General features: G+C 43.5%; 1 protein-coding gene across 1 annotated transcript in view; it reads left to right on the forward strand.

Moving 5' to 3' along the window:
- TAF13 (TATA-box binding protein associated factor 13) overlaps positions 1 to 26,741 on the forward strand; it is a 79,391-nt gene that overhangs the window by 37,621 nt on the left and 15,029 nt on the right. Inside the window, exon 3 of the mRNA XM_033940390.1 lies at positions 18,416 to 18,513. Coding sequence (XP_033796281.1) covers positions 18,416 to 18,513 — 98 coding nt within the window. The remainder of the gene's footprint in view (positions 1 to 18,415; positions 18,514 to 26,741) is intronic.

Below are 26,741 nucleotides of genomic sequence, written 5' to 3' on the forward strand. Positions count from 1 at the left end.
GCGCACCTGGACGGTCTGAGGACGCAAGGTCTGTGGTCTGCCGAGGATCGTCGGAGCCACATCAATGTGCTGGAGCTTCGCGCCATTTTTCTAGCTGCGCGAGCTTTTGTCCACCTACTACGCGACCAGTTGGTACTCGTGCGGACGGACAACCAGGTAGCGATGTACTATGTAAACAAACAGGGGGGTACGGGCTCTTGGCCCCTGTGTCAAGAGGCCCTCCGCCTTTGGGACTGGGCGATCTCCCAGAACATATTCCTGCGGGCGGTGTACATTCAGGGAGAGCAGAACCAGCTGGCAGACAAACTCAGTCGTCTTCTCCAGCCGCACGAATGGTCTCTGAACTCCCGAGTACTTCGCGAGGTTTTCGACCGCTGGGGTACTCCTCAGGTGGATCTGTTTGCCTCTCCGGAGACTCGCAAGCTGCCCCTCTATTGCTCTCGGATTTACTCTCCGGATCGTCTCGAGGCGGATGCCTTCCTCCTCGAATGGGAGGGGAGGTTCCTTTCTGCGTTTCCGCCGTTTCCTCTGATTTTGAGAACGCTGGTTCATCTCAGATCGACCGGAGCCTCCATGATCCTCATTGCGCCTCGTTGGGCCAGACAGCCCTGGTTCTCCCTACTTCTTCAACTCAGTACCAGGGAACCTCTGCTTCTGCCGGTGTTTCCCTCTCTGCTGTCTCAGAGTCGGGGTTCGCTGTTGCATCCCAATCTTCAGTCTTTACATCTGACTGCTTGGTTTCTCTCCCCCTGACTTCGATTCCGGTGTCTCGGGCCGTGAGGGACGTTTTGGAGGCCTCGCGTAAGGTCTCGACTCGGCTGTGCTATACTCAGAAATGGACCAGGTTTACATCCTGGTGTTCTTTGAATAGTCTGGAACCAGATTCGGTGCCTGTGGCTTCGGTTCTGGAATATCTTTTGCATTTGTCTGAGTCTGGCCTGAAAACGACTTCCATTCGGGTACATCTCAGTGCCATTGCAGCATTCCATCGGCATCTTGAGGGTCGTTCTCTCTCTCTTCATCCTCTGGTGACGCGTTTCATGAAGGGGCTAGTGAATATCCATCCTCCTCTGAAACCTCCTCCGGTGGTGTGGGATCTTAATGTGGTCTTGGCTCAGCTTATGAAGCCTCCCTTTGAGCCCATCGACAAGTCGCACCTTAAGTTTCTTACTTGGAAAGTAGTCTTTTTGATTGCACTCACGTCTGCTCGTCGAATTAGTGAACTACAGTCTTTGGTGGCGGATCCTCCTTTCACGGTGTTTCATCATGATAAGGTGGTTCTCCGCACCCATCCCAAATTTTTACCTAAAGTTGTGTCTGATTTCCACCTCAATCAGTCTATTGTCCTTCCGGTGTTTTTTCCGAAGCCCCATTCTCATCCTGGTGAGGCGGCGCTTCATACCCTTGACTGTAAGAGGGCGTTGGCATTTTATCTCCAACGTACCAAGTCTCATCGGAAGGTTACTCAATTATTTTTGTCCTTTGATCCTAATCGTTTGGGACACCCGGTTTCAAAGCGCACCTTGTCCAACTGGTTAGCTGCTTGTATTTCTTTTTGCTACGCTCAGGCTGGTCTCCCGCTTGCGGGTCGTGTTACGGGTCATAAAGTCCGGGCGATGGCAGCTTCTGTGGCTTTCCTCCGATCTACGCCTATGGAGGACATTTGTAAAGCTGCCACTTGGTCTTCGGTTCATACGTTCACCTCCCACTACTGTCTGGACACTTTGTCCAGAAGCGACGGCCGGTTTGGCCAGTCGGTGTTACGTAATCTGTTTTCATAATTTGCCATCCTCCCACCTGCCCTTTTTTGGTTGGCTTGGAGGTCACCCACATGTGAGAATATCATGCCTGCTTGTCCTGGGATAAAGCACAGTTACTTACCGTAACAGGTGTTATCCAGGGACAGCAGGCATATATTCTCACAACCCGCCCACCTCCCCGGGGATGGCTTTCTTTGCTATGATATGGAACTGAGGACCACGAGGTGGGGATGCGCCCTCTAGTGGGCAAGAAGGCTAGCACATGCGTGGTGCAGTGTGCAAACGTGAAACTTCTAGCAAGTTTGCTTGAAAAGCTGTCCGCGCTGGGGCTCCGTAGATGACGTCACCCACATGTGAGAATATATGCCTGCTGTCCCTGGATAACACCTGTTACGGTAAGTAACTGTGCTTTCGCGGCTACAGGGCACGGAGGTTTGTCGGCCGGGCCTGTTGTCGGTCGATCGGGGGACCTGACCGGCTGTGCACATTCCCCGGGGTGAACCGCCCCCCCCCCCCTCTTTCGTACGTCATTGCCTTCTCCCTACCTGCCCTGCCGCACACAGCCGACCGGAAGTCTTCCCGATGTCAGCACTGACGTCAGAGGAAGGGAGGGCTTTGCTTAAGCCCTCCCTCCGACGTCAGCGCTGACATCGGGAAGACTTCCGGTTGGCTGTGTGCTGCGGCAGGGCAGGTAAGGAGAAGGAGACTACCCTTGAGGCTCGAGTCGTGCACTGCGATCCAACCCTGCAGGATCCCCGCGACCCTAGGGGGCATCCCCACGGGATCCCTGCGACCCTAAGGGGCGTCCCCACGGGATCCCCGCGACCCTAGGGGGCGTCTCCACAGGATCCCCGTGACCCAAAGGGGGAACCCGCAGGATTCCCGTCATCCCCGTTCCAGTGCAGCTCTCTAGTTTCAATAGTAAAAAAGCTGACTTTTACAAAAAAACACTAATAACATATAAAAAGTAATTTGTAGTTTTTCCATATTCATGGCTATGTTCCACCCGCATCCACCATGAATACGGAGGGAGAAGTGTACTCACTCTTATCTCGTTTTCTGTGGCAAGGGAAGAAACCTAAACTATCCTTAAATTTATGTTGGGAACCTAGGCTCAAGGGGGCCGGGAATTCCTAATATACGGTCTTACAATTTAGCCTGTTTAACCTGGCACTTGGGGGAGTGGTGCTCGGACCATCAGAACTTTACCCCCCCAAAGCACTAGACCAAGCCTTTTTTTGGCATGTTTTCTCCCTTCTACAGCTTCCTCCACATTTGAAGAGAAGCTTTCTTCTCTCGTCCCTGCATACGGTTTGGAAGGTTTTATTGAAGTTGTGGGGTGATAATCCCAGAGTTACTCAATATTTGCCTATTTCTGGGAATTTTCCATTTTCACAGCAAAAGTCAACCTCACTCGTTAGGGATTGATTGTAGAATGGCCTGAGAACTTATCTTGCTATGTCTTAGAATATAGTTCTAACTGACCATGGAATGGTAGCAAAAAATGCTGACTCTATATGTTGATGTGTTACTTTTTTAAATTAAACTGTTGATCTAGTACAAAATAAAAAATAACAACAATTTGTAAATATTTTTACTTATCCTATATTGCAGTGTCATTTGCATGCCCTGATGGGACCCGTTTCGCCTAAACAGGCTTTCTCAAGGGTTCAAACAAGGAGCACTGCACAATACAAAGAATTATAACATATCTCATTAGCATCCCTGAAACTGTGTTCTAACTTTTAAATAAATGAATATAAACATAATCTACATATATAAATGATCAAAATACAATATCCTAACATAATTAAAAAATTTTTATAATTCAAGAATTTTTATATATTAAGAATTTATATGTTCTCTATCTACTCTAGTAATTAATCCATATATTATGTAATAGTAACCTTCCATCTGTTCAATTCATACACTTCCATTCATTCATTCTACGTAAATTACTACTACTGAATAAATCGACAAATGTATAAAATCTATAAATATAACTGTTAGTACATTAGTCAACATCTCTATCTACTTTCATAATTAATCCAGATATTATGTAATGATAACTTTTCATGTAATCAATTCATAATTTAGATTCATTAATTATATATGTTACTACCACTGAATAAATAGACAAATGTATAGTTAAATATAAAATCTCTACATAAGACTATTAATACATTAATTGTCATCATTATCCTAAATGTTACAAAGCTTAGAAACAAGATACATATATTTAAAACTCACTTACAAAAATATTTCATTGAAACTTTCATTCTGCTATCAGCTGTCATTGATATTACTGATACAAAATTTACTACATTTCATTTAATTAGTTGATAAGCAGGACATTTAGTTGAAAATTTAAGATTAAATCCAACAATAAATGTCTTTCAATTCTACTCATCTAAATTTCCAAAACCAGAGATAGCCAACCAGCCCCGAGCATTATTCAATAGTTATATGTTCAAATATCTCTATAAAGTTTATGAGAGGTCAATTGAATTCAATTCTATTTAAAACCATAATCATTGGTAATTAATTAACGGAGCCTGATCTTCATGAGGAACCATTACTAAGCTGTTTAAAAACATAACTCAAACAAATTTTGATTTAATTGAAAATCTAAACTAACAAAACTAGTGAAAAATCAAGTGTAATTCATTATTTATATGTTAAAACATTTAATAATTTGTGCACTCGATGAAACTTACTAAAGAATCAAACGGAATTCAATTCCCATTAAAAACCGTTTAAAAAATAATCATTAGAAATCAACAGGATCTAACCTATATAGGAAGCCATTCAAAATGGCTGTATGACTATTAGATAACACGTTAATTATGGGTTTCAGTTGAATTAAATAACACGCTAATTATAGGTTTCAGTTAAATTAAAATAAAACCAAACTTACCTTAAATTTATAAAAATTACAAAAAGACTAGTTCAGCAGACTCATTGTTTTAAACTACAATTAAACGCTACTTTATTTACCATCACCAATAATATCCATTGTAGAGACTGACCAAAATACCCAAGGTTAATTTTATACAAAATATTTAGCAAGCTAGCTAAGAGAAGTCCTTACTATCACAAATTAGTCCACAATCTACCAACCTTATTTCGGCATCCTCTTTGTTTGGGGGCTAGAGCTGCTCTGCGAAATTCCCAAATCATTCATTGTTATTTATAGATGTTAGCGCATGCACCTTGAAATGACCAAATCGTCACTTGTAAATGTTAGCGCATGCGCCTTAAATTAATCATATGCACGATTTATAAATAACCAACGAAAACGTATATTACTGGAATCAATACACTTAAATGTTTCTTTTATTACTAAGCTAGCTATTACTTTTATACAGAGCAGACAAAAGCTAAAACTGCTATACCTGTTTACTAAATCATTTAACTTTATGGAAATTGGCGCTTGCGCATTAACAACCTATAGCGTCACCAATAAATGTGAGCACATGCGTATAAAATTAATCAAATACACAATTTGTGAGCAGCTGATAAAAACAGATCCAACTGAAAACAATTCATTTAAATGATTCTATTGTGTACCCAACTATAAAACCAAAATGAACTAAAGTGCTAATGTCTTCATTGATACGTGTACAGAAATCACAACACTTTCCTTAATGATTTCAATTCATATGATAAAAAATAACTTATATATATTTTATATTTAAATACTAAACTACTATAATACTATAAATTGTGTTTGCTCATATCAGTTAAAATTCATAAATCCTATCCATTAAAAAACTGACATCCTTTTCAGTAATTATATGGACATATCTCACTTAAATCCTGTCAATATCTGATTGAAAATTTTAAATAAATCACACAATTGTCTTGATAATATGTCTGATTAAAACCTAAAAATATATTATATGTCTTATTATGAAATCTCAATCCAACCTACTGATCAGGGATAAATACAATAAAAATATCACATAACTCTAATACAACTTATTGTCCATAAATAAATGTACCCATCCAATATTTCAAATAGCCTTGAACAAAAAAAATCATATGAATGGTTTCCAATCAATGTATCCATTCAGTCCATTTGGTTCTACTGAATTCAACATAAATGTCCATTTTATTTCTTTCTGTAGTAACTTATTTCTCCTATTTCCTCCTCTTTTCTCTGATGTTACACGATCCACTGCCAGATATTTCAGATCCTCAAACTTGTGCTGGTACTGAATGCAATGTTCCACCAAGGGTTCTGAAGTTTTAGAGCATTTTATATTAAATTTATGTTCTAACAACCTAACTTTAAAAGCTCTGGTGGTCTTCCGACATATAACTTCTTACAAGGGCAGATGACTATATATATTATGAATGTGGATTTGCAATTCAATAAATGAATTATTTTATATTCTTTATTGTCAATTGGATTCCTAAATGATTTTGTTTGCAAACATATATCACATATATTGCATGTGAGGCATTTATAAAAGCCAAGGGGTAAACCATGTTTCTTTTCACTGTGCTGATTTTCACCCGTTTTTAAGATTTCTTTCAAATTCTTTTCTCTTGAAAAGGCTATTCTTAAATTCAGATCTTTCATTTCCGGGTGTATGGTGATGATATCCCAGTATTTATGTAAAGTAGTGGCTATTAATTTACTCAATCCATTGTATCTGATGACACAAGATATAGTATCTTCATTGACTTTTTCTTTAGTTGTTTTCAATAATAACCAATCTCTATTACAATATTTAGCTCTTTTAAATGCTTTTCTAATTATATTCCTAGGATATCCTCTTTCAAGTAATCTTTTCTCCAAAATCTTTCCTTTCTTGAATTTGTCGTCATCAGAACAATTCCTCTTCAGTCTAATAAATTGTGAATAAGGAAGACTGTTTTTTAATTTACCAGGATGATTACTCTCATAAGATAAGAGTGTTTCTATCTGTTTCCTTAATATAAACATCCGTTTTAAAGATATTGTGTTCTTGTTGAATTTCTAAATCTAAGAAATTTAATTTAGTTGCAGAATAAATCATCGTGAATTTCAAGTTTTCATCACAAGAGTTCAACCAGTTTAAAAAACTCTTCAATGCATTTTCTGGGCCCTTCCATAACATTATGATATCATCTATAAATCTACGCCACAGATAAATGTATTGTGAAAATGGAGAATTTTTTACCCATTCTAACTCAAATTTTGTCATGTATAAATTTGCTATTGAGGGAGCAAAGGTAGCTCCAATAGCTACTCCTCTTTTTTGTATATAATAGTTTTCTTTATAAAGAAAATAATTCTCCTTCATTGCTATCGATGTTAATTGCATTAAAAAATCGGTAAGAATAAGATGAGGTCTCTCTCTTTTGTCTAAAGAATCTTTCACTATCTCAATAGCTTCATTTTGTGGTATCAATGTATAAAGAGATGCCACATCAAATGAAACCATAATAAATGGAAAATCTTCTGGTATTTCAGATAGCAAATTTAATACATGACTGGTGTCTCTAATGTATGAAGGGCTATTCTCAACCATTGGATTAAGGAAATAATTAACAAAACAAGATAGAGGTTCTAACACTGATCCTTTAGATGACATAATAGGACGTCCTGCTGGTTTCTCCTTGTTTTTATGAATCTTAGGAAGGGTATAGAATATTGGTGTGATTGGATGCTCATTCAATAGATATCTCTTATCTCTTTCTGTTAGAAAACCTTTTCTGTCTCCTGTTATGATTTTTAAAATCTTACTCATATGGCGTTTAGTAGAATCTAAACTAGTAGCATGGTAAACATTCTTATCTGTTAACTGATTTTCAATTTCTTTATGATAATCTATTTTATTTTGAACAACTATTGCCCCTCCTTTATCTGCTTTACGTACAATAATGTCTGAATCCTGACTTAAATTCAACAATGCTGATCTTTCTTCTCTATTCAAATTTTGATATCTTTGAAAACTCTTAGATTTGTATTGCTCAATTTCTTTAATTACACATTCTTTAAAGATTTTAATATTTTCATCCAATGGAGTTGGAGGATACCATTTAGATTTAAAATGGTATGATCTTCTTGATTTTCTTTGCCAAAGAAGAATATTCTTAAATGTAATTTTCTGATAAATTTTTCCAGATCAATATTGAATTGGAAAGCATTAAACGGTTTAATAGGAACAAAGGAGAGGCCCCTTGAAATGAGTGATATTTCTGCTGATGTCAAATTTTTGTTAGAAATATTAATTACCACCCCACTTGTTTGGTCTGTGATCTGGACATAGGTCTTGACTTGTTTTGACCTTTTCCTCTCTTTCCTCTGTTTCTGCCTCTGTTCTGCCATAAAAAAATTTTGTTGCTTGAAGAAAAACTCCCTGAGGATAAAGAACTAGAACTCCCTGATGTGGTTATGCTGATAACTGAAGCACTGGTGTTTTGCGATTGATCATCTGTCTGGATTTTGGCTTTCTTATTAGACCAATTATACACACTGTTGTTCACATAGTCCCATTCATCTTTTTTAAATTTTCTGATTTTATTCCTTTTAATGGACTCTCGATATGTATCTAATTTTATGTTGATCTCTTTCATTTGTAATTCAAACTGTTCAAGAGACATTGAATCTTTAAAAATCTTTAATTCTTGATCTAATTTAATCTTCTGTTCATTTAACATAACATTACTTCTCTCAATTATCAGGAGCATTAGGTCCAAGGAGCATTTGTTCAAAATCATCCTCCATTTCTCTACAAAATGCTTCATCATCTTTAAAAATCTGAGGTTCTTTAAGAATCCTGAGACCTCGAGGGATTCTTTCAACTTTACAATATTCTGCTAATATTGAACTGTTCAATTCCATATTGATCACGTTCTCAGGCCATTCTACAATCAATGTTTTCCTATTTACCTCACTTTCCGTCTTCATTTTTTGCTTTAATTTGCAATTTTCCTCAGGCTCGGATAATGCCAGTTTCTGTAGAATGTTAGCCCAGGATTTCATTCTCTTGACTCATGTGTTACGGGAGGATGGTGGTCTGATGCCATGGGCCTTTCTTCAAAACAACTGTGGTTTGTTGTTGTGCGATTTCTTGGCTTACAAACAACTCCAACATTATGTTGGGTTCCTGCCCCATGCTGCACTGCAGTTTCTGATTGAAGCTAAATTACAGGAAGTTTTAGAACCTTTTCTAGAGGATGGTTTTCACAGTTTCGGGCCTATAACAGACTTTTCATCAACTTTTAGGACAGGGATGCGTTGCGTTTTCAATGGAGCCAAGATTTGGGGATGCCCTCCCTCCCCTCCTCCGATTCCATCAATCTCCTTGCTTTAATTAAAGGGATTCCTGAGATTTCTGTTAGTGCCGACTTGCGGGAATGCCAATTCTGTACTCTGTATTGAGCCTATTTTACATAGGAGCAGCTTTTTTATGCAGATCATGCACCTACCTCTCTTTGTCAAAAATGCTCATTGCAGGCCCATACCTTTTTCACGCATTTTGGTCCTGCCAGACAGTGTAGCTTTTCAGACTGGGCTTCAAAGATTTGCTGAACATCTGTTTCATTGCTTCTTACCCCTTTCTGCAATCGGTTTGCTGTTGGATAAATATGAGGTGTTTCGTCTTCCTGCATGGGGTTCCCGACAGTTCATACGCAAGTTGGGAGTGTTAGGGCGGAAGGAGATTCTGTCGGTTTGGATGACAGGGGTTGTAACCTCCTATTGGAGTTGGAGGAATCGCTTACGCTCTTTAATGCTCTTGGAGAGTAACTCGGCATGAGATAGCCATAAGAGCAAGAAGCGCTTCCTCCAGATCTGGAACTCCTATACACTTCCCCCTCCGTATTCGCAAATTCCATATCTACGGATTCGGTTATTCGTGATTTGTGACAAAAAAATACATTTTAATTTTTCGGGCTTTTTTTAGCCCTGTAAGCCCCTCATTTGTCTTACCTGGTGATCTAGCGGTTTTTCAGGCAGGAGCAATCTTCCCACGGTCCTGCTCCGTGCAGATCACTCACAGGAAATGGCTCGAGAGACTATGGGAACTCAAGGCAGCCATTTCCTGTGAGCGATCTGCATGGGGCAGGAGTGTGGGAAGATTGCTCCTGCCTGAAAACCCCCTAGACCAGTGTTTTTCAACCTTTTTACACCTATGGACCGGCAGAAATAAAAGAATTATTCTGTGGACCGGCATCGGTCTGTGGACCGGCGGTTGAAGAACACTGGGCTGTCGTGGGCCAGACCCCGCCCATCTCTACCCAATCTCCACTCCAGACCCTGCCCCCATAATAGCACTAATTGCACCTTGCACGTCCCGTGCCTCATCTGAAAGCCTTCCCTCTGACGTTGCAATGTCAGAGAGAAGGCTTCCAGTTCAGGCGCAGGATGCCCGTAGAAGCCACTACCTGTGGCTTTGTGCACTGAATTAGTGAGGAAGAGGGAGCTGACTCAAAGATAATGCCGCATCGATCGCACTGTGGACCAGCGGTTGAAGAACACTGTTTTGGGCCTGATGCACGTGCTGGCCCTGTGGACCGGCAGGAAATTTCTGTGGACCGGTACTGGTCCATGGACCGGTGGTTGAAGAACACTGCCCTAGACCACAAGGTAATGCTTAAGGGAGGGTTTCGGGGCTAAAAATAGCCGTGGGAAGCCGGGGATAAAGGCAGAACCGGCCCGAATATTATTCGCAGATTTTCCATATTCACAGGACGGCTCTGCCCCTAACCCCCGCGAATATGGAGGGGGAAGTCTATACAGGTTTTGGCACTTCGTCCACATAGTGAGATTCTGAATTCCTTCTGATTTTAAGGAGACGTTTGGTGTTCCCCCTTTTGGGGGCAGAGTGGTGTTGGTATGCTTCTCTTCTTTTTTTTTTTTTTTTCTTTTTTCCTCTTCCGTTCTTTCTTTCTTTTTTTGCTTTACTTTTGTTTTTTCTGTCTACACTTTTTTTGGGGGGTTCGGAAGGGTTAGAAAGGCCTTTGTCCTGTGCTGCACGCTGCTAGTTGTGTGCGGTTGGTACTATTTCCTTTTTTTTTGGGGGGGGGGTATTCTGTGATTACCACATACTGTTTCCTCCTTTCAATACTATGCTGGACAGAATACATAATGCTGAATTGTAGCTTCTAGTTGTTGTCATTGGGACTTGCTGTTTGGGAGAAGTTTAGGGGGAGGGAGGGGTTTCTGCCTTTTTTCAGTTATCTGTTACTACACAGGAAATATTTTGATGACATAGTCTATACTTACTTTGGATTATTCTTGTATGTTGATATCTTTTATATTGGCTTGTTTTGGCTATGTTGTTGTTATCAATAAAAAAATTGTTTCAGCATAAAGAAGGAGGGCAGGGGGAGAGAGAAATAAAAACAGAAATAGAGGGGGGGCAGGGGGAGAGAGAAAGACAGGCAGGCGGGGGAGATAAAGAAAGACAGAAATAAAGAGGGGGGCAAGGGGAGAGAGAAAGAAAGAAAAGGGAGGGGGCAGAAAGAAAGAAAGGCAGAAATGAATAAATATTGGATTTACAGTCAGAAGAAGGATGTACAACCAATAATAATAATAACTTTATTTTGTATACCGCAATACCAGAAGCAGTTCAGAGTGGTTTACATAGAAAGAGACTACACAGACAGCAATGTTACAGAGAATATTGTCAGTTACATTGGTAGAGTAGTCAGAAATGCAATAAGTGTGTCGGAGAGGAATCAGAGAAATTTGTCAAAGAGGAATCAGATAAATTTGGGAGGAATTAGAGAAATTTGTCAAAGGGGAGGAATCAGAGAAATTTGGGAGGAATCAGAGAAATTTGTCAAAGGGGAGGAATCAGAGAAATTTGTCAAAGAGAGGTTTTGATTGATTTCTTGAAGGCTTGGTAGGAGGATGTGTTAGAAATGAGGGTGGTTAGACATTTATTCCATTTGCCAGCTTGGAATGACAGTGTTCTATCAAGGAATCTCTTGTAGATACAGCTCTTCAAGGAGGGGAAGGCAAACAGGTAGGTGTAAATCACCAGACAAAAAGGTAGGAAAAACGATTTTATTTTCAATTTAGTGATCAAAATATGTCTGAAAATTTATGTCTGCTGTCTATATTTTGCACTGTGGCCCCCTTTTACTAAACTGCAATAGTGGCTTTTAGCGCAGGGAGCCTATGAGCGTCGAGAGCAGCATGGGGCATTCAGCGCAGCTTCCTGCGCTAAAAACCGGTATCGCAGTTTAATAAAAGGGGAGGGGGTATATTTGGCTATTTTTGTATGGTTGTTACTGAGGTGACATTGCATATTTTAAAGTCACCTGTCTTGATCTCTGAAAAAAACCCCAAATACAAATGATAATTAACATTCTCTCTGCGTACAGTGTGCTTTGTGTGTTTTTAAATTTTATTGTTGGTAGATTATTTTGACTTGGTCATTTTAAAAGTAATTCACAAGGGGCGTGGCCGTGCGGAGAACGGGAGAGACGTACTTTCCCTGAGCTCCGCGGTTTCTCTCCTGTCTGGCCTCCCTGCGCTAAAATCTGCACCTATATTTCAGCCCGGATTCACCCTCAGAGTTGCTGTCGGCGTATGGACAAGTTTGTCCAAAAAGGCAGCACGGAGATGGCCTCAAAATCGGGGAAGAAGGAGCGAGGCACGCTGAAACCTGGGCCCACTAGCGAGGGAAAGATGGCGGGTGCGGCTGACGCGGCGGATTCTGTGAGCGAGGAGACGCTCACGCGGCTAACAGAGGCGGTGGTGGCTGCGCTGGGCACCCGCCTCGACAAGGTACATGATACCCTGGCAACTCTCACCACGACTGTGGCAGAGTTTAATGGAAGGGTACAGGAAGTGGAGCATCGAGTTAGCTCTGCAGAGGATACCCTGGCATCGGTTCAGGAGGAGCTTAAACGCCTGCAAAATAAAATGATCCACTGTGAGGAAAAGCTGGATGACCTGGAGAATCGCTCCAGGCGGAATAACCTCCGTTTAGTGGGCATTCCAGAATCGGTGCTGGATGTGGACTTACTGGCTACCTTGGAAAAATGGCTGGCGACAGAGCTGCTCGTGGCACATGGTCTGGGCCCTTTGCGTATTGAGCGCGCACATCGTCTTGGCAGGAAGCAGGACGGAGTGACCAGGCCGCGGGTAGTGATCATCAGGATTCTTAATTTCGCTCTGAAAGACCTACTGCTGAAAAACTATAGACACAAACAGGATCTTCGGTTTCAAAACCAGCGAATCTTATTGTTCCAGGACTATTCGGCTCCAGTAGCTTCCTTACGTAGGAGTTTCTCCACCGTCTGCAAGCTTCTATCGGAGAAAAAGATGAGATTCACGCTTCAGTTTCCAGCTAAGCTTCGGGTGCTGCATAATGGCCAACCTTTCCTGTTCGATACCTGTGAGGCAGCACGGGCGCAAGTATATCTTTGGTTTCCTGATCTAGCACCCAGCACTTGAAGAGTGCTGACATCTCTTGGAGGTTGCCCTTCTGCTTGTGCGAGGGTCCCTGAGGCGGGTGGACTATCTGCACGAAGAGACGCCTCGGAATGTTATTACTTGTTATTCTTATTGTGCTGGAGTAGGTCCCTCTTTGGGGGCCTCTTCAGCCGTAAGTGTTTCTTGATATTTTGTTCCATATTCAGTGCCCCGTTTGCTCTCCTGATGGGGGGTGACGGATCTGCTGCAAGTGGTTCTGTTCTTTGATAATATTTCTGCTGGGGGATGAGATAGCGGGCCCCTGTTTATGTCTCTGTTCCCGACTACGCATAATATCCCCAGCATTTTTGCTCAGATTGCTGTTCTTGTTGTACTCACTGCTATTGTGGTTATTTTTCGCTATTATCTTCTTCCTACTTATTCTTCTAGGAACGGGTGTGGGCTTGCTATGTGGGAGGTTGGGGAGGGGGGGACTTGGGTCTTTTGGGTCCCTTTCCTGGAGAGGTGGTATTTGAAGTATGGGGGGGTCAGGGCAGGGGGGGGCTGGGGGGGAGGTGCGGGAAGGGGGAGGGGGGATACGTATGGTGGTGGAATGGAAGTGGGAATTAGAGGGTTGGATGAGTGGTTGCTGGAGGGTGGGCTGGGACTCCAGGCAACGGTTTACTTTACTCTTGTTCAGAGGGTCTACATGATCACTGTTTGGGATGCCACCTAAATGGGGTATGCGCTGTGTGACATGGAATGTGTCGGGCATTAATTCCCCTATTAAGAGGACTAAGATTTTACAACACCTAGCACGACATCAGGCGGACATTGTGGGGCTGCAGGAGACCAAACTTAATGAAAAGGAGCATGGTAAACTGAAACGGTCCTGGGTTGGCCAGTGTTATTCTGCTTCTTCTCCTAAGGCGAAGGCCGGGGTGGCCTTGTTGATTCATAAATCGGTCCCCTTTGTACATTCACGAGTCACTTCTGACCCGGAGGGTCATTATGTAATAGTTCAGGGTATGTTGTCTCAACGTCCAATTATTTTGATATCAGTGTATGCTCCCAATAGTGCTCAAAGGGCTTTTTATAAGAAGCTTTTGGGGGTTATAATGTCTTTACCACAGAAGCTGGGGGTTCCTTTGATACTCCTGGGAGATTTCAATTCAATTCTGGATCCTGTATTGGATTCTACTAGGGGGGAACTATGTTCGTCGGGAAGATCAGATAATGGGCTACATGCGTGGATGAATGCTTTAGATCTGGTGGATGTCTGGAGAACTTTGCATCCGGGTGAAAAAGATTTCACGCATACTTCTAGAGCACATGATTCCTCATCTAGAATTGATTTTATTTTTCTCTCCCGTTTCTCTTTTTCGGAGGTCCACAACTCCGAGATAGGTGCACTGGTCATTTCCGATCACACTCCGGTGTGGATGGATGTGAACCTGGCGGGGGGCACGCGGGGTGGAGGGGGACGGTGGCGGTTTCCGGTGTCCTTGTATTCGGACCCTGATTTTAAAGTGTACCTTGAGAAGCAGTGGCAGGAGTACGTAGAGTTTAATGGTGGGCATGTAGAGGAGGGGTGTCTATTCTGGGAGACCGCAAAGGCGGTGCTCCGAGGTGCTGTACTGGCCTATTGTGCTCGCCGAAAAAAACTAATGGCAGTCAAGATTCTGGCCCTTGAGCGTAGGGTTCGGGAGAGTAGGCATATGGCCCTTAATTCCCCCACGGGGTCCAATAAGCGGGAATTTCAGATGGCACAGTCAGCGCTCCATGCCCTTTTACATGAACGAGCCCAAAAATCTCTTTTTTACTACAAGTATAGATTGCACCGTTTTGGCAACAAGCCGGGCAGAATGTTGGCTCAGTTGACGAGGGCGCGGAGGGGATCCTCCTCCATTACCTCCCTTAAAGATTCAGGGGGGCGACTGGTCACAGATCAATCTCATTTGGAAAGGCTTTTTGTCTCCTTTTACAGTTCTCTCTACTCGGCGGAGGTGGTGGATAGGGATGTCTCGATTCAGGACTACCTAGACTCTCTCCCCTTACCTCGACTCTCAGAGATGGACAGCGAGACCCTGGCCTCCCCTATCACCCGGGAGGAGGTTTTGGGGGTAATAAAGACTCTCCCTCTTTGTAAATCCCCGGGTCCGGACGGCTATAGCGGAGAGTTCTATCGTCTTTTGCAGGGTTATGTGGCTGAGCCGCTGAGAAGGTATTTTCAGCAGTCTGTGGAGGGAGGACATTTTCCTGATGGATCCAATCGGGCATTGATTACGGTTCTGCCCAAACCGGGTAAGGACCCTCTTATGGTGGAGTCGTATCGCCCTATCTCGCTCATCAATGTTGACTTGAAGATATTAGCACGGATTTTGGCAACCCGATTGGCCCCGTTGGTTCCTTCATTGGTAGGGGTGGATCAAGCGGGCTTTGTGAAGGGGCGACAGGCGGGCCATAATGTTCGTAAGCTCTTGATTGCTTTGGCCCATTGCGATTCTAGGAAGAAGCCGGCCCTGGCTATTAGTTTTGACTCCGAAAAGGCCTTTGATCGGGTGGAGTGGGCCTTTCTTTTCCCGTTGTTACATAGATATGGGGTGGATGGGTTCTTTATGGGGGCTATTCGTACCTTGTATTCCAGTCCAGAGGCGGCCGTGCTGGTTAATGGGCGGACTTCTCCGGTTTTTCCCTTACAGCGGGGCACCAGGCAGGGCTGCCCCTTGTCCCCCCTGCTTTATATTTTATTTCTGGAACCCCTACTGTTGTGTATTCGTACTCATCCCTTGCTTATGGGTGTGGAGGTCGGGGGTTCTTCCCTGCGATGCATGGCCTTCGCGGATGATATCATGGTTCTTCTTGCGGATCCGGTCTCGCACCTCTCTCTCTTGTTGGACTTGTTTAGTAAATTTGGGGAGCTCTCGGGCCTTAAACTTAATGTATCTAAATCTGAAGCATTGCCTATCCACCTACATATTTCCCATCTTTGGTCGGACTTCCCCTTAAAAGAGGCCTCCTTACAGGTGAAATATTTGGGTGTCCTCATACCCTTTTCTTTATCGTGCCTTTATGAGATAAATGTCAGGCCTATGTTACGGCGGTCCATTGAGAGCCTCCGCCTGTGGGGTGACCTCCCAGTTTCGTTGGCTGGTCGAATCTTTTTATATAATATGATGGTGGTACCTAGGTGGCTATATCTGTTGCAGACATTACCAATCTGGCTGCGCAGGGCGGACCTGGAGGAATTATATAGGGCCCTGAGGCTGTTTTTGTGGCGAGGGCGACGGCCTCGACTACCCTTGCGTGTCTTGATGCTACCGGAGGCGCAGGGGGGGTTCGGTCTGCTAGACCTAAGAGCATACAATCTGGCGTGTGGTATGAGATTAATTCGAGATTGGTGTTTGGAGAGCTCCTCCTTTTTGACGTATTCAGTGGAAAGGGATTTTCTGTATCCGGTTTCGGGATTGTTTCTGTTGCACGCACCCTCGGCCCAGTTGGATCTTTCTCAGCGGGGACATGTTGTCTGGGCCTATATGAGACTCATCTGGAAAGTGCTTTGTAAACATCTAGGGATTAATTACGGGGCTTCTCCTATGTTGCCCTTAATGGGGAATCTTCATTTTAGCCCGGGTAGTGATAACCGAGTTTTTCGGCTTTGGCATGCCCGGGGAATGCGCAGGGTGGGGGATGTTCTTGACGATCATGGGGCCCCTCTCTCCTCTACAGGATTGGCGTCACTGTATGGGCTAGACCAAGTGGATGCCTTTAGCTATATGCAACTTCGCCATTATGTGCTTAGTCTTGGGGGAACTGTACGGCGTGCCTTGGTGGCGAAGAGCTTGGGGCAAAGCCTGGCCTTGTGGGAGGATCCAGCTCCGCGCCTGCGATACTATGTCACTGAGCTGCAGATGCCGTTGTCGAATGAGCGGGCTGATCTACTGGCTGGGGCGTGGAGTGCTGACTTGGGGAGCGCTATTCCATCACTTTTACTTTCTCATTGTTTTACTCTCTTGCGCACTCTCTCCTGTAATATGCTACACAGGGAACAGGATTATAAATTTCTTCAGAGAATGTTTATCTCTCCTCAGAGGGCTTATCGTGCAGGCTTTGCGGAGAGTGCACGCTGCCCCAAATGCCTTGCGAGCCCAGCTACCTTGGGACACATGTTTTGGCATTGCCCTCTAATACAGGTTTTTTGGAGGCGAGTGTGGACTTCCCTGTCCTCACTGTCTCTCCTCCTGCCTGCGTGTACCCCGGATATTGCTCTTTTCTATGCTGGAGAGGCTCTCTCCGGATGTACTGGTGGGCAGAAGCTGTTGGTGTTCAAGTCACTGCTCTTGGCCAAGAAGGCCATTTTGATATTCTGGCGGGCCCCCCATGCACCCTCTTTTTCTCAGTGGCAAATGTCTCTTTACGAGTTAGCGCTTGTAGAGCGTAGGATGGTGGGGACACGTGATGAGAGTAGGTGGAACAAATTTCAGGAGGTATGGGAGGGCTACTGGTTGTCCCTTTCACATAAGGAGCGGAGTATGCTGTTGAATAGCTGATCATTTGGGCTGTGCTGACACGGAATGGGGGACCGTATGCTGCTCTCCTAGCATAGGGTGTGCTTGGTCTCTTGTAGCAGTGTCTTCCCTACTATATCTTACTCTTTTTCTTTTGTCTTTGTCTCTCTCTTTTTCTCCTTCTACTTTTTCTTATATCTCCTTGGGAAGGTTTACACATCATACGGGTTGGGGTAGGGAAGTGGGAGCTGGGGGGGTCGGGTGAGGAAGGCGGGTTGGATGGGGGGTTATGCATAGGGGGATGGTGGGGGTTATTGAAAAACACTGTATTGGGCATTGTAGACTTCAACTCCTCAGCATGTGTGGGTACCTAAGCTGTACTTGCTTTTTGGTATTACGGACTTGTACCTGTTGTGTATTGTACTACTTTGGTTGCCTTTGCCCAATAAAGAAATATTATATTAAAAAAAAAAAAAGTAATTCACAAGCCAAAAAAGTGTGGGCACCCTTGTCTTCTTAGACAATCTCCATTGATAGGTGGTATATAAAAAACGAATAAACTTGGAAACTTGGATATAATAGTATGATAACTACTACTAAATAACCCCCTTAGTGTTTGCTTTCACATTTTGTTTATACCTGTTAAGAGTATTTTCTGTTTTGTTTTTCCAACAACCCTCTTAAAAGAAGAATTGGAAGAGAATTTTAATAACCTTAGCAGTTCTTGTGGACTGATGCAAAGAAAGCAATCTAACAAATTGTTTTGTTTTCTCTTTCCTTAGTAAGGTGCATGATGTATGGGTTTGGAGATGATCAAAATCCCTACACTGAATCAGTGGATATTCTGGAGGACCTTGTCATAGAATTCATAACTGAAATGGTAAATTCTAATATTCTTATTCCTGTTCTTAAGAATGCTCATTCTTGAAAGTGCTCCTGTCGGGACCTATTGCATCACACTGCAGGGGTCTTAACTAAAAGATTTTTGCCATTGGTAGATAATGGGAGAAAATGTTTTTGGAAATAAGATGCTATAAGCCAGATTCATTAGTAAGTCTCTCTTATCTGTACCCTTCTCCTGTACGGTCAGCTCCAGACTCCATCCCTTCTACTTTGCTGTAATTTATGCCTGGAATAAACTGTGTGACTTGGTACGTCAAGCTCTGTCTCTGACAATATTCAAATCCAGGTTCAAAGCCCACTTTTTTGATGCTGCTTTCAATTCCAAATTCCAGCCCACCTTCTAAGCACCAATATCTGTCATGCCTTCTGTAATTCCCCCTACCTGAGCACTGTGTACATATAGATGCACCTTCTTGTCCAGTTTCTGTCTTGACTAGATTGTAAGCTCTTTGGAGCAGGAACTGTATCTTCTATGATTTGATGTACTGCGTATGACTAGTAGTGCTATAGAAATGATTAATAGTAGTATGTTCTAAGAGTTTTATGGAGGGGTGGGGGCTGGAGAATGGAATGCTATATCTCTGGTTTTGTGTTTTGTTCATTCAGTATAAGTCTGCTTTCTAACAATATTGTTACTAAGCTGTGGTAGAATGTGCTATTTTTCTACAGCAAAATTTAGAGCTCAGTTCACTAACCTCAGTGAGGAAAAACTTCAACTTTTATGGTAGCAGGATCTTTCCATGAATTAACACAATTTGTAAGTTTCAACACAGTCAGTGGGAGAGGAGGAGGTATGGATCCTGGACTGCAAGTAGAGGGGTGGGTGGGAGAGGAGGAGATATGGATCCTGGACTGCAAGTATAGGGGGGGGGAAGTGAGGGGACATGAATGCTGGACCTTTAAATAGAGGGGAAAGGGGGTGAGAAAGAAGAGATGCTTGACCGTAGAGTGGGAGAGATGCCAGACCTTGGGGAGTAGTGAAGGGATTCAGGGTGCAAGCGAGAGAAATGATGGGTGAGGTGTGTGGACATGGATGCTGGACCTGCAAGTGTGTGTGGGAGGGGTGTTGGCAGAGAGGAAGAGAGAATGACCAAGACCAGAAAGGGAATGGGAAGGTAGGAAGAGATTCTTAGCCAATGGCGAGAGATAGAGAGATGCCAGACTATGGGAGCCTAGGAGGGCATTCAGGGTGCAAGTGAGAGAAGGGTGAGATATAGAGGGAGACTGGAGTGAGAGTGGGAACTGAGGAGGCTGAAACCTGAGAAAGGAAACAGCAGAAAGGAATTTCAGGCATCAGGAGAATTCTATGCAAAACACTATAAATAAACTTTGCAGAATTTTGAAATATGCATAGAATTTTCAAAAATTTGCGTAGAATTACACCAGGAGTAATATATGATTCTGACGTTGATTGTAAATAGATATAAGATGCTTTTATAAAATTGATATAAATAGATATAAGATGCTTATAAATAGACTAGTATTTTAGCCCGTTACATTAACGGGTGCTAGAATATATGTCTATCTGTCTTTATTTATGTCTCTCTCTCACTCCCGCTATCTTTCTTTCTGTCTGTCTCTGTCCCTGGCCCCCTTTGTCTGTCTGTCTTTCTATGTATCTCCCTGTCCTTGTGTCTTTCTTCTTTTCTTTCTGTCTCCCTTCCTCCCGCTGTCTGTCTGTCTGTCTTTCTATCTATCTGTCTCTCTCCCTGCCTCCTATGCAGCAGCATTTCTCTCCCACCACTTCCCTGTGCAGCAGCCAAAGCAGCATTCCCTCCCCCTCCATTTCCCTCCCCCCACACCACTTCCCTGTGCAGCAACAGTAGCGTTTCCTCTATCCCCCTTTCCCTTCCCGCGGTCTGTCTGGCTCCCTTAGTCCCTTACTGCCCCCCCTTCCCTTCCCGCAGTCCTGACTAAGAACCTGGCGATTCCAGCAGCGTGTGCAGCAGTATTCACAAGCTGCTTCAGGTCCTTCTACTACCCTGATTTACTCTGGCCCATCCCTGATGACATCATCAGAGACGCGGCAGAGCAAATCAGGGCAGTAGAAGGGCCCGAAGTAGCGTGTGAAGACTTCTGCACATGCTGCTGGAATCGCCAGGTTCGTAGTTGGGACCGCGGGAAAGGAAGGGAAGGGGAACGGCAAAGGACTCGGGTCCCGGGCGGCGGGGTCAGCGCAAGAGCCGGGGTGGAAAATTGCTGGGCTCCTCGGGTCTGTCGCGGAGGCTGGGCCGGCTCCATTTCTCGGTTCGTCCCAGGGAGGGGGGGGGGGCAAGAGGCACTCTTTGTGCCCCAGCCCTTCGGAGGGTGCGTATGAGTAGCCGGGAGGCCTAGGCGGTGACAGGGGCTGTGGCGGCCGTCTCCGAGTGACACCAACTCTCACTTCTCCTTTTCTGTCACTCCCGGACCGCTGCCCCGCGCCCTCTGAGGACTATGTACACTTTTATTTTCCCTCTCTGTGGCTGCCTCTAAATGTCCTGCCGCGAACGCGCCTGTCGCATCTCTAGCGCACCTTCGGATACGTAGTAAGCGCGCATGCGCACTCTTGCCAGCACATCCCGACAGATCAGATCTCAGGGACACGCGGTGAAAGTGCACATGCGCGCTTAGCGTTTTATTATTAGAGATATAAAATGCTTTTATAAAATCATCCCTCCAAGGATTCAAGACAAAGTTAGATAAGTTCCTGCTGAACCAGAAAGTACGCAGGTAAGGCTAGACTCAGGGCACTGGTCTTTGACCTATGGGCCGCCGCAGGAGCAGACTGCTGGGCACGATGGACCACTGGTCTGACCCAGCAGTGGCAGTTCTTATGTTATTAAGTATTAAATCTTTGCTGAAGCAATCTACTACATTTCTTTGAAGGGGTGGATAAAGGTAAGCCGGACAATATTGTGCATCTGAATTTTCAAAAGACGTTTCAAAAGTACCTCACGAAATTAGAAAGTCATGATATAGGAGGTAATATCCTATTATGGATTAAGAACTGGTTAACAGATAGAAAACAGCTTATGATTTGGCTGAGGCAGTTTTCCCTCCCATGTCCCGCTCATTAACTGGCTTTAAGTGCAACAGATGCCAGTGCACTATTTCCCTAACTGATCCCCATAAGTGGTGTATCCAGTGCCTGGGCCCAGACCAGCGCGTAGAGTCTTTTACACACTGCTAGATGCTTCAGAAGCGTTCTATAAAAAGCCACATTTTGCAACAAAGACTTCTCTTTGGTACCATGGATTCATCACAGGTATCTTCGACACTGTCCAAGCCATCAACGTTGAAAGCATTACAATCGTATGTGATACCTGCTTCCATGTAGGTGTCGCAGGCTATAGCGCCATCAGGTAAGCCAGCTATGAAGTCACCAGCTTCTCAGACTGTTTCTCAGTCCACTAAGGTATTGAGTCTAGTCGTACCTGCCAAACAGAGACCTTTGATGCGGCTCACTTCAACTTCAAGGGGTGCATCTTAATCTATGTCATCCTCTCCGGAGCGAGCCGGAACACCTTTGATACCGGCGTCCAAGCCACAGGTGTCGATGCAGGCCTTATAAGAGAAGCTCGATGCTCTCTTTCAATTGGAGTTTGGGGATATGTTTCATCTAGTCACCTCCATGTTGGCTCCTCCAGTACCTGCCCAGTCTGAGAGTCGCCCCATGCGAGATGCAGGTACCACCACTGCCTCATCGGTACCGTCTCATTCTCAGCACCGATCATCATCGGGCCATGCTTCCAGACACCGTTCTTCAAACAACCGCTCTCCTTCTCCGAAGCATCACTGCTCTCTCTAGTATCACTGTACCTCCTACTGGATCAAGACGATTGGTTTGCTCTCTAGATCTCATGGAGGCTTACACTCACATTCCCATTCATCCAGCCTCTCGCAAGTTCCTCAGATTTCAGGTGGGAAATCATCATTACTAATACAAGGTTTTGCCTTTCGGTCTCGCATCATCTCCCAGAGTTTTCACCGATTGCCTTGTGGTGGTGGCAGCAGCCTTACGAAATTACGGTTTCCAAGTTTTTCCTTATCTGTACGATTGGCTCATCAAAGATCTTTCATCTCAAGGTGTTTACTGTAGTGACACAACAGACTATATTGTTCCTGCAAACTTTGGGATTCAAAATCAACATTCCCAAATCTCAATTGCAGTCTTCTCAGACTCTTCAGTTTATCAGAGCCCTCCTAGATACTGTTCAACTCAGAGAATTCCTTCCTCAGCAACGTCAAGATACTTTGATACAACTTTGCCATCAAGTGTCCCTCCTTCCTTCACTCTCAGCGAGGCACATGATGGTTCTTCTAGGTTACATGGCCTCTACAGTTCACATGACTCTTTTTGCCAGATTTAACCTAAAGATCCTTCAGTGGTCACTGGCTTCTCTGGTCGCAGGCTCTCGATCCACAGTAACATCTTCTCTACGGCAATCTCTTCAGTGGTGGATGCTCTCTTCCAATCTTTCAAGAGGTTTGCTGTTTCAAATGCCCCCTAACCAGAAGGTTTTCACGACAGATTTGTCAGCCTATGCTTTGAGAGCTCACCTAGATGGTTTCTGTACTCAAGGTCACAGGTCCACCACAGATCATTGCCATCACATAAATATGTTGAAATTCAGAGCGATTTTCAATGCTCTCAAGGCTTTTCATCATCTTCTTCAAAATCAGGTCATTCTCATTCATACAGACAAGTAGCTATGTACTATGTAAACAAGCAAAGAAGAACAAGATCTCCTCTCTTTTGCCAAGAAGCTCAAAAGATTTGGAATTGGGCAATTCCTCACAGCATTTTTCTGAAAGCTGTTTACATTCAGGTAGAGAAAAATTCACTGGCGGACAAATTAAGCCGCATTCTGCAACCTCATGAATGGACGCTGAACTCAGCAGCTCTCCATCAAATTTTTTTCTCAATGGGGAACCCCTCAAGTAAACCTTTTTGCATCTCCCCACAACAACAAACTGCCCCAGTTCTGTTCCAGATTGTACTCTCCTGATCATCTGGAGGCAGATGCTTTCCTCCTGGACTGGACAAACAAGTTCTTCTATGCATTCCCTCCATTTCCTCTTATTCTCAAGACTTTGTCAAACTCAAACAGGAATCTGCCACCATGATTCTGATAGCTCCTCATTGGCCCAGGCAATCTTGGTTCTCCCTTCTGCTTCAACTCAGCATCAAGGAGCCACTTCTACCAAATTTTCCATCTCTTCCTACACAGAGTCAAGGTTCTCTTCTTCATCCCAACCTGACAGCTTGGTATCTCTTGGGGTACTTCGCCTGATCTTCACTTTTCTCAACTTGTTAGACATTTTGAATGCTTCCAGAAAACCAGCCACAAGACAATGTTATACTCAAAATAGGACTCTGTTTTCTGCTTGGTGCAATCTTCATGATCAGGAGCCACAATCCACCTCCTTGACTTCAATTCTGGATTATCTTCTCCATTTATCTCAATCTGGTCTCAAATCCACCTCCATTAGTGTCCATCTAAATGTAATTGCTGCTTTTCATCAATTATTAGATGGATGATGGAAAACCTCTCTCTGCTCATCCTGTGGTAACCAGATTTATGAAAGGACTTTTAAGTGTCAAACCATCTCCAGTAGTTTGGGATCTTAATGTTGTACTGGCTACACTGATGAAGCCTCCATTTGAATCAATATCTTCAGCTCATCTTAAATATCTCACTTAGAAAGTAGGCTTCCTCATTTCTCTCACGTCTGCGTGCAGAGTCAGTGAATTTCAAGCTTTGATAGCGGATCCACCATTTACAGTATTCCATCATGATAGAGTGGTACTCCGCAACCATCCAAAATTCTTACCCAAAGTTGTTACTGACTTTCATCTCAATCAATCGATTGTTCTACCAGTGTTTTTTCCCAAGCCTCATTCTCATCCTGGAGAAACAGCTCTTCATATTCTGAATGGCAAATGAGCATTGGCATACTATTTGCAACGGACTAAATTGCATAGATCTTCTCTGCAACTTTTTGTCTCCTTTGATCCAAACAATTTAGGGCATCCTGTTTCCAAGAAGACAATTTCCAACTGGTTGGCTGCTTGCATCTCATTTTGTTATGCTCAGACTGGGCTACAACTGAAGGGTCGAGTCATAGCCCACAAGGTTTGAGCTATGGTAGCTTCAGCAGCTTTTCTACGTTCTACTCCTGTAGATTAAATATATAAAGCTGCTACTTGGTCCTCGGTTCATACCTTCACTTCTCATTACTGTCTGGAATCCTATTCCATACGGGATGGGCATTTCAGCCAAGCAACATTACAAAATTTATTTTCACAATAGCCAATTCTCCCACCATCTCATTTCTGATTAGCTTGGAGGTCACCCACATATGAGAATATGCTGCCTGCTTGTCCTGGGATAAGGCACAGTTACTTACCGTAACAAGTGTTATCCAGGGACAGCAGACATATATTCTCACAAACCACCCACCTCCCCTGGTTGGCTTCTTAGCTGGCTATCTGAACTGAGGAGCATGCGTCTACATCGGTTGGGAAGGCATGCACGGTGCAGTCTGTTGCAAACTTTTTTAAGTTCTTAAAGTGCAAGAGTGCTTTAGCAGTTGTCCGTACCGGGGCTCCATGGATGACGTCACCCACATGTGAGAATATCTGCCTGCCTGCTGTCCCTGGATAACACCTGTTACGGTAAGTAACTGTGCTGTCGCCGCATCTAAAAACAAACAAACCAGAATTAGAAAATGTACGGAGAAGTGTGATAAAATGATAAGGATGAGACATCTTTCCTATGAGGAAAGGCTGCTAATCATGACCCCAGACTACAAAATTTCAGAAAAGAAATAAAAATCTTGCTATTCAAAAAATCCATGAAAACTAACACCGAATTAAACATTTCAATCCTCTGAAGCAACCCGCTCTGCTCTGTAACACCTCTAGACATGTCCAGAAATCCTCTTCTGTAATCCACCTTGAACCGCAAGGTAATGGCGGAATAAAAATCACTAATATAATGTAATGTAATATGATAGAGGTCTATAAAATACCAAATGGAGTGGAATGGATAGATGTGAATCACTTTTTAAGGATTGTTAGTGGCCCCCACAATGTATGGTTGTAGGGGTTATGTGAGAGGCGCCCTTACAAACGCCAGGTCCCAGGTTCAGTTCCCTCACAGAAGATTCACCAGGAGTAGAATCAAATAAGAAACACAGCCAGAGGTGATTGCATAAAGAATATATTATAGAAATAGGCTTACAGAAAAGCAATATTTATAAGCATTACAATTAAGCATTACAATTAATGAGAGAGCAAAGCAGTTTCCCTGCCTTACAGAGTTCAGAGGAAAAGAGAGACAGAGAGTCTGAAGCTCCTGGGAGATCAAGAGAGAGAGAGAGAAAGGGGGATGGGGTGATGGTCTAAGTTTCGAGTTCCATAGATAAAGAGAAGGATAGACAGAGAGATAGACAGAGAAAGAGCGATAGAAGTGTGTTGTAGAGAGGAGACTTTTATAGCTTGGAAGCTTATTCTAAATCAGTGGTCTCAAACTTGCGGCCCGGGGGCCACATGCGGCCCACCAGGTACTATTTTGAGGCCCTCGGTATGTTTATCATAATCACAAAAGTAAAATAAAAGTTTCTTGATCATATGTTTCTTTAGCTATAAATTACAATATTATTATTAAGACTTAGCCAAAAGGAAAGATTTATAAACTATAAAGAGTTTACCTCATGCAAAATTGTCATTTCTTTAAAAAGACATTAACTATTTTTTCTGCGGCCCTCCGAGTACCGACAAATCCAAAATGTGGCCTTGCAAAGGGTTTGAGTTTGAGACCACTGTTCTAAATATAGAATCTATTGAGCTTCAATAGAAGTTAAACTTCCCCCTTCCTTCGTAAACTTGTGCTAGACAGACGAATAATAGGCTGAAGTCATATATGTATTTCCAGTATGTCTCTGACAATAGTTTCTGATTAACTTTAGTTATCTGTGCACCTGGACCCATTGTCCTAAGCACCCTCTTAATCAGACATTAACACATTAACACCTTTTAGCTAATCATGATTTAATCAGGGCTACTTGAAACAGTCTCCCTGCCCTCAGGGTCTATCTGCATTCACATGCCAGAGTCAGATTGATATAATTTCCCATAGGCCTTTGCTGACATTAGTTATGCCAACTGAAAATGCTGAATGCTAGCAATAGCTATGCTGACACACTTGTTTATGCTTTCTG

The sequence above is a fragment of the Geotrypetes seraphini genome, chromosome 4, assembly GCF_902459505.1.
Source record: "Geotrypetes seraphini chromosome 4, aGeoSer1.1, whole genome shotgun sequence".
In the NCBI taxonomy this organism is placed as follows: Eukaryota; Metazoa; Chordata; class Amphibia; order Gymnophiona; family Dermophiidae; genus Geotrypetes; species Geotrypetes seraphini.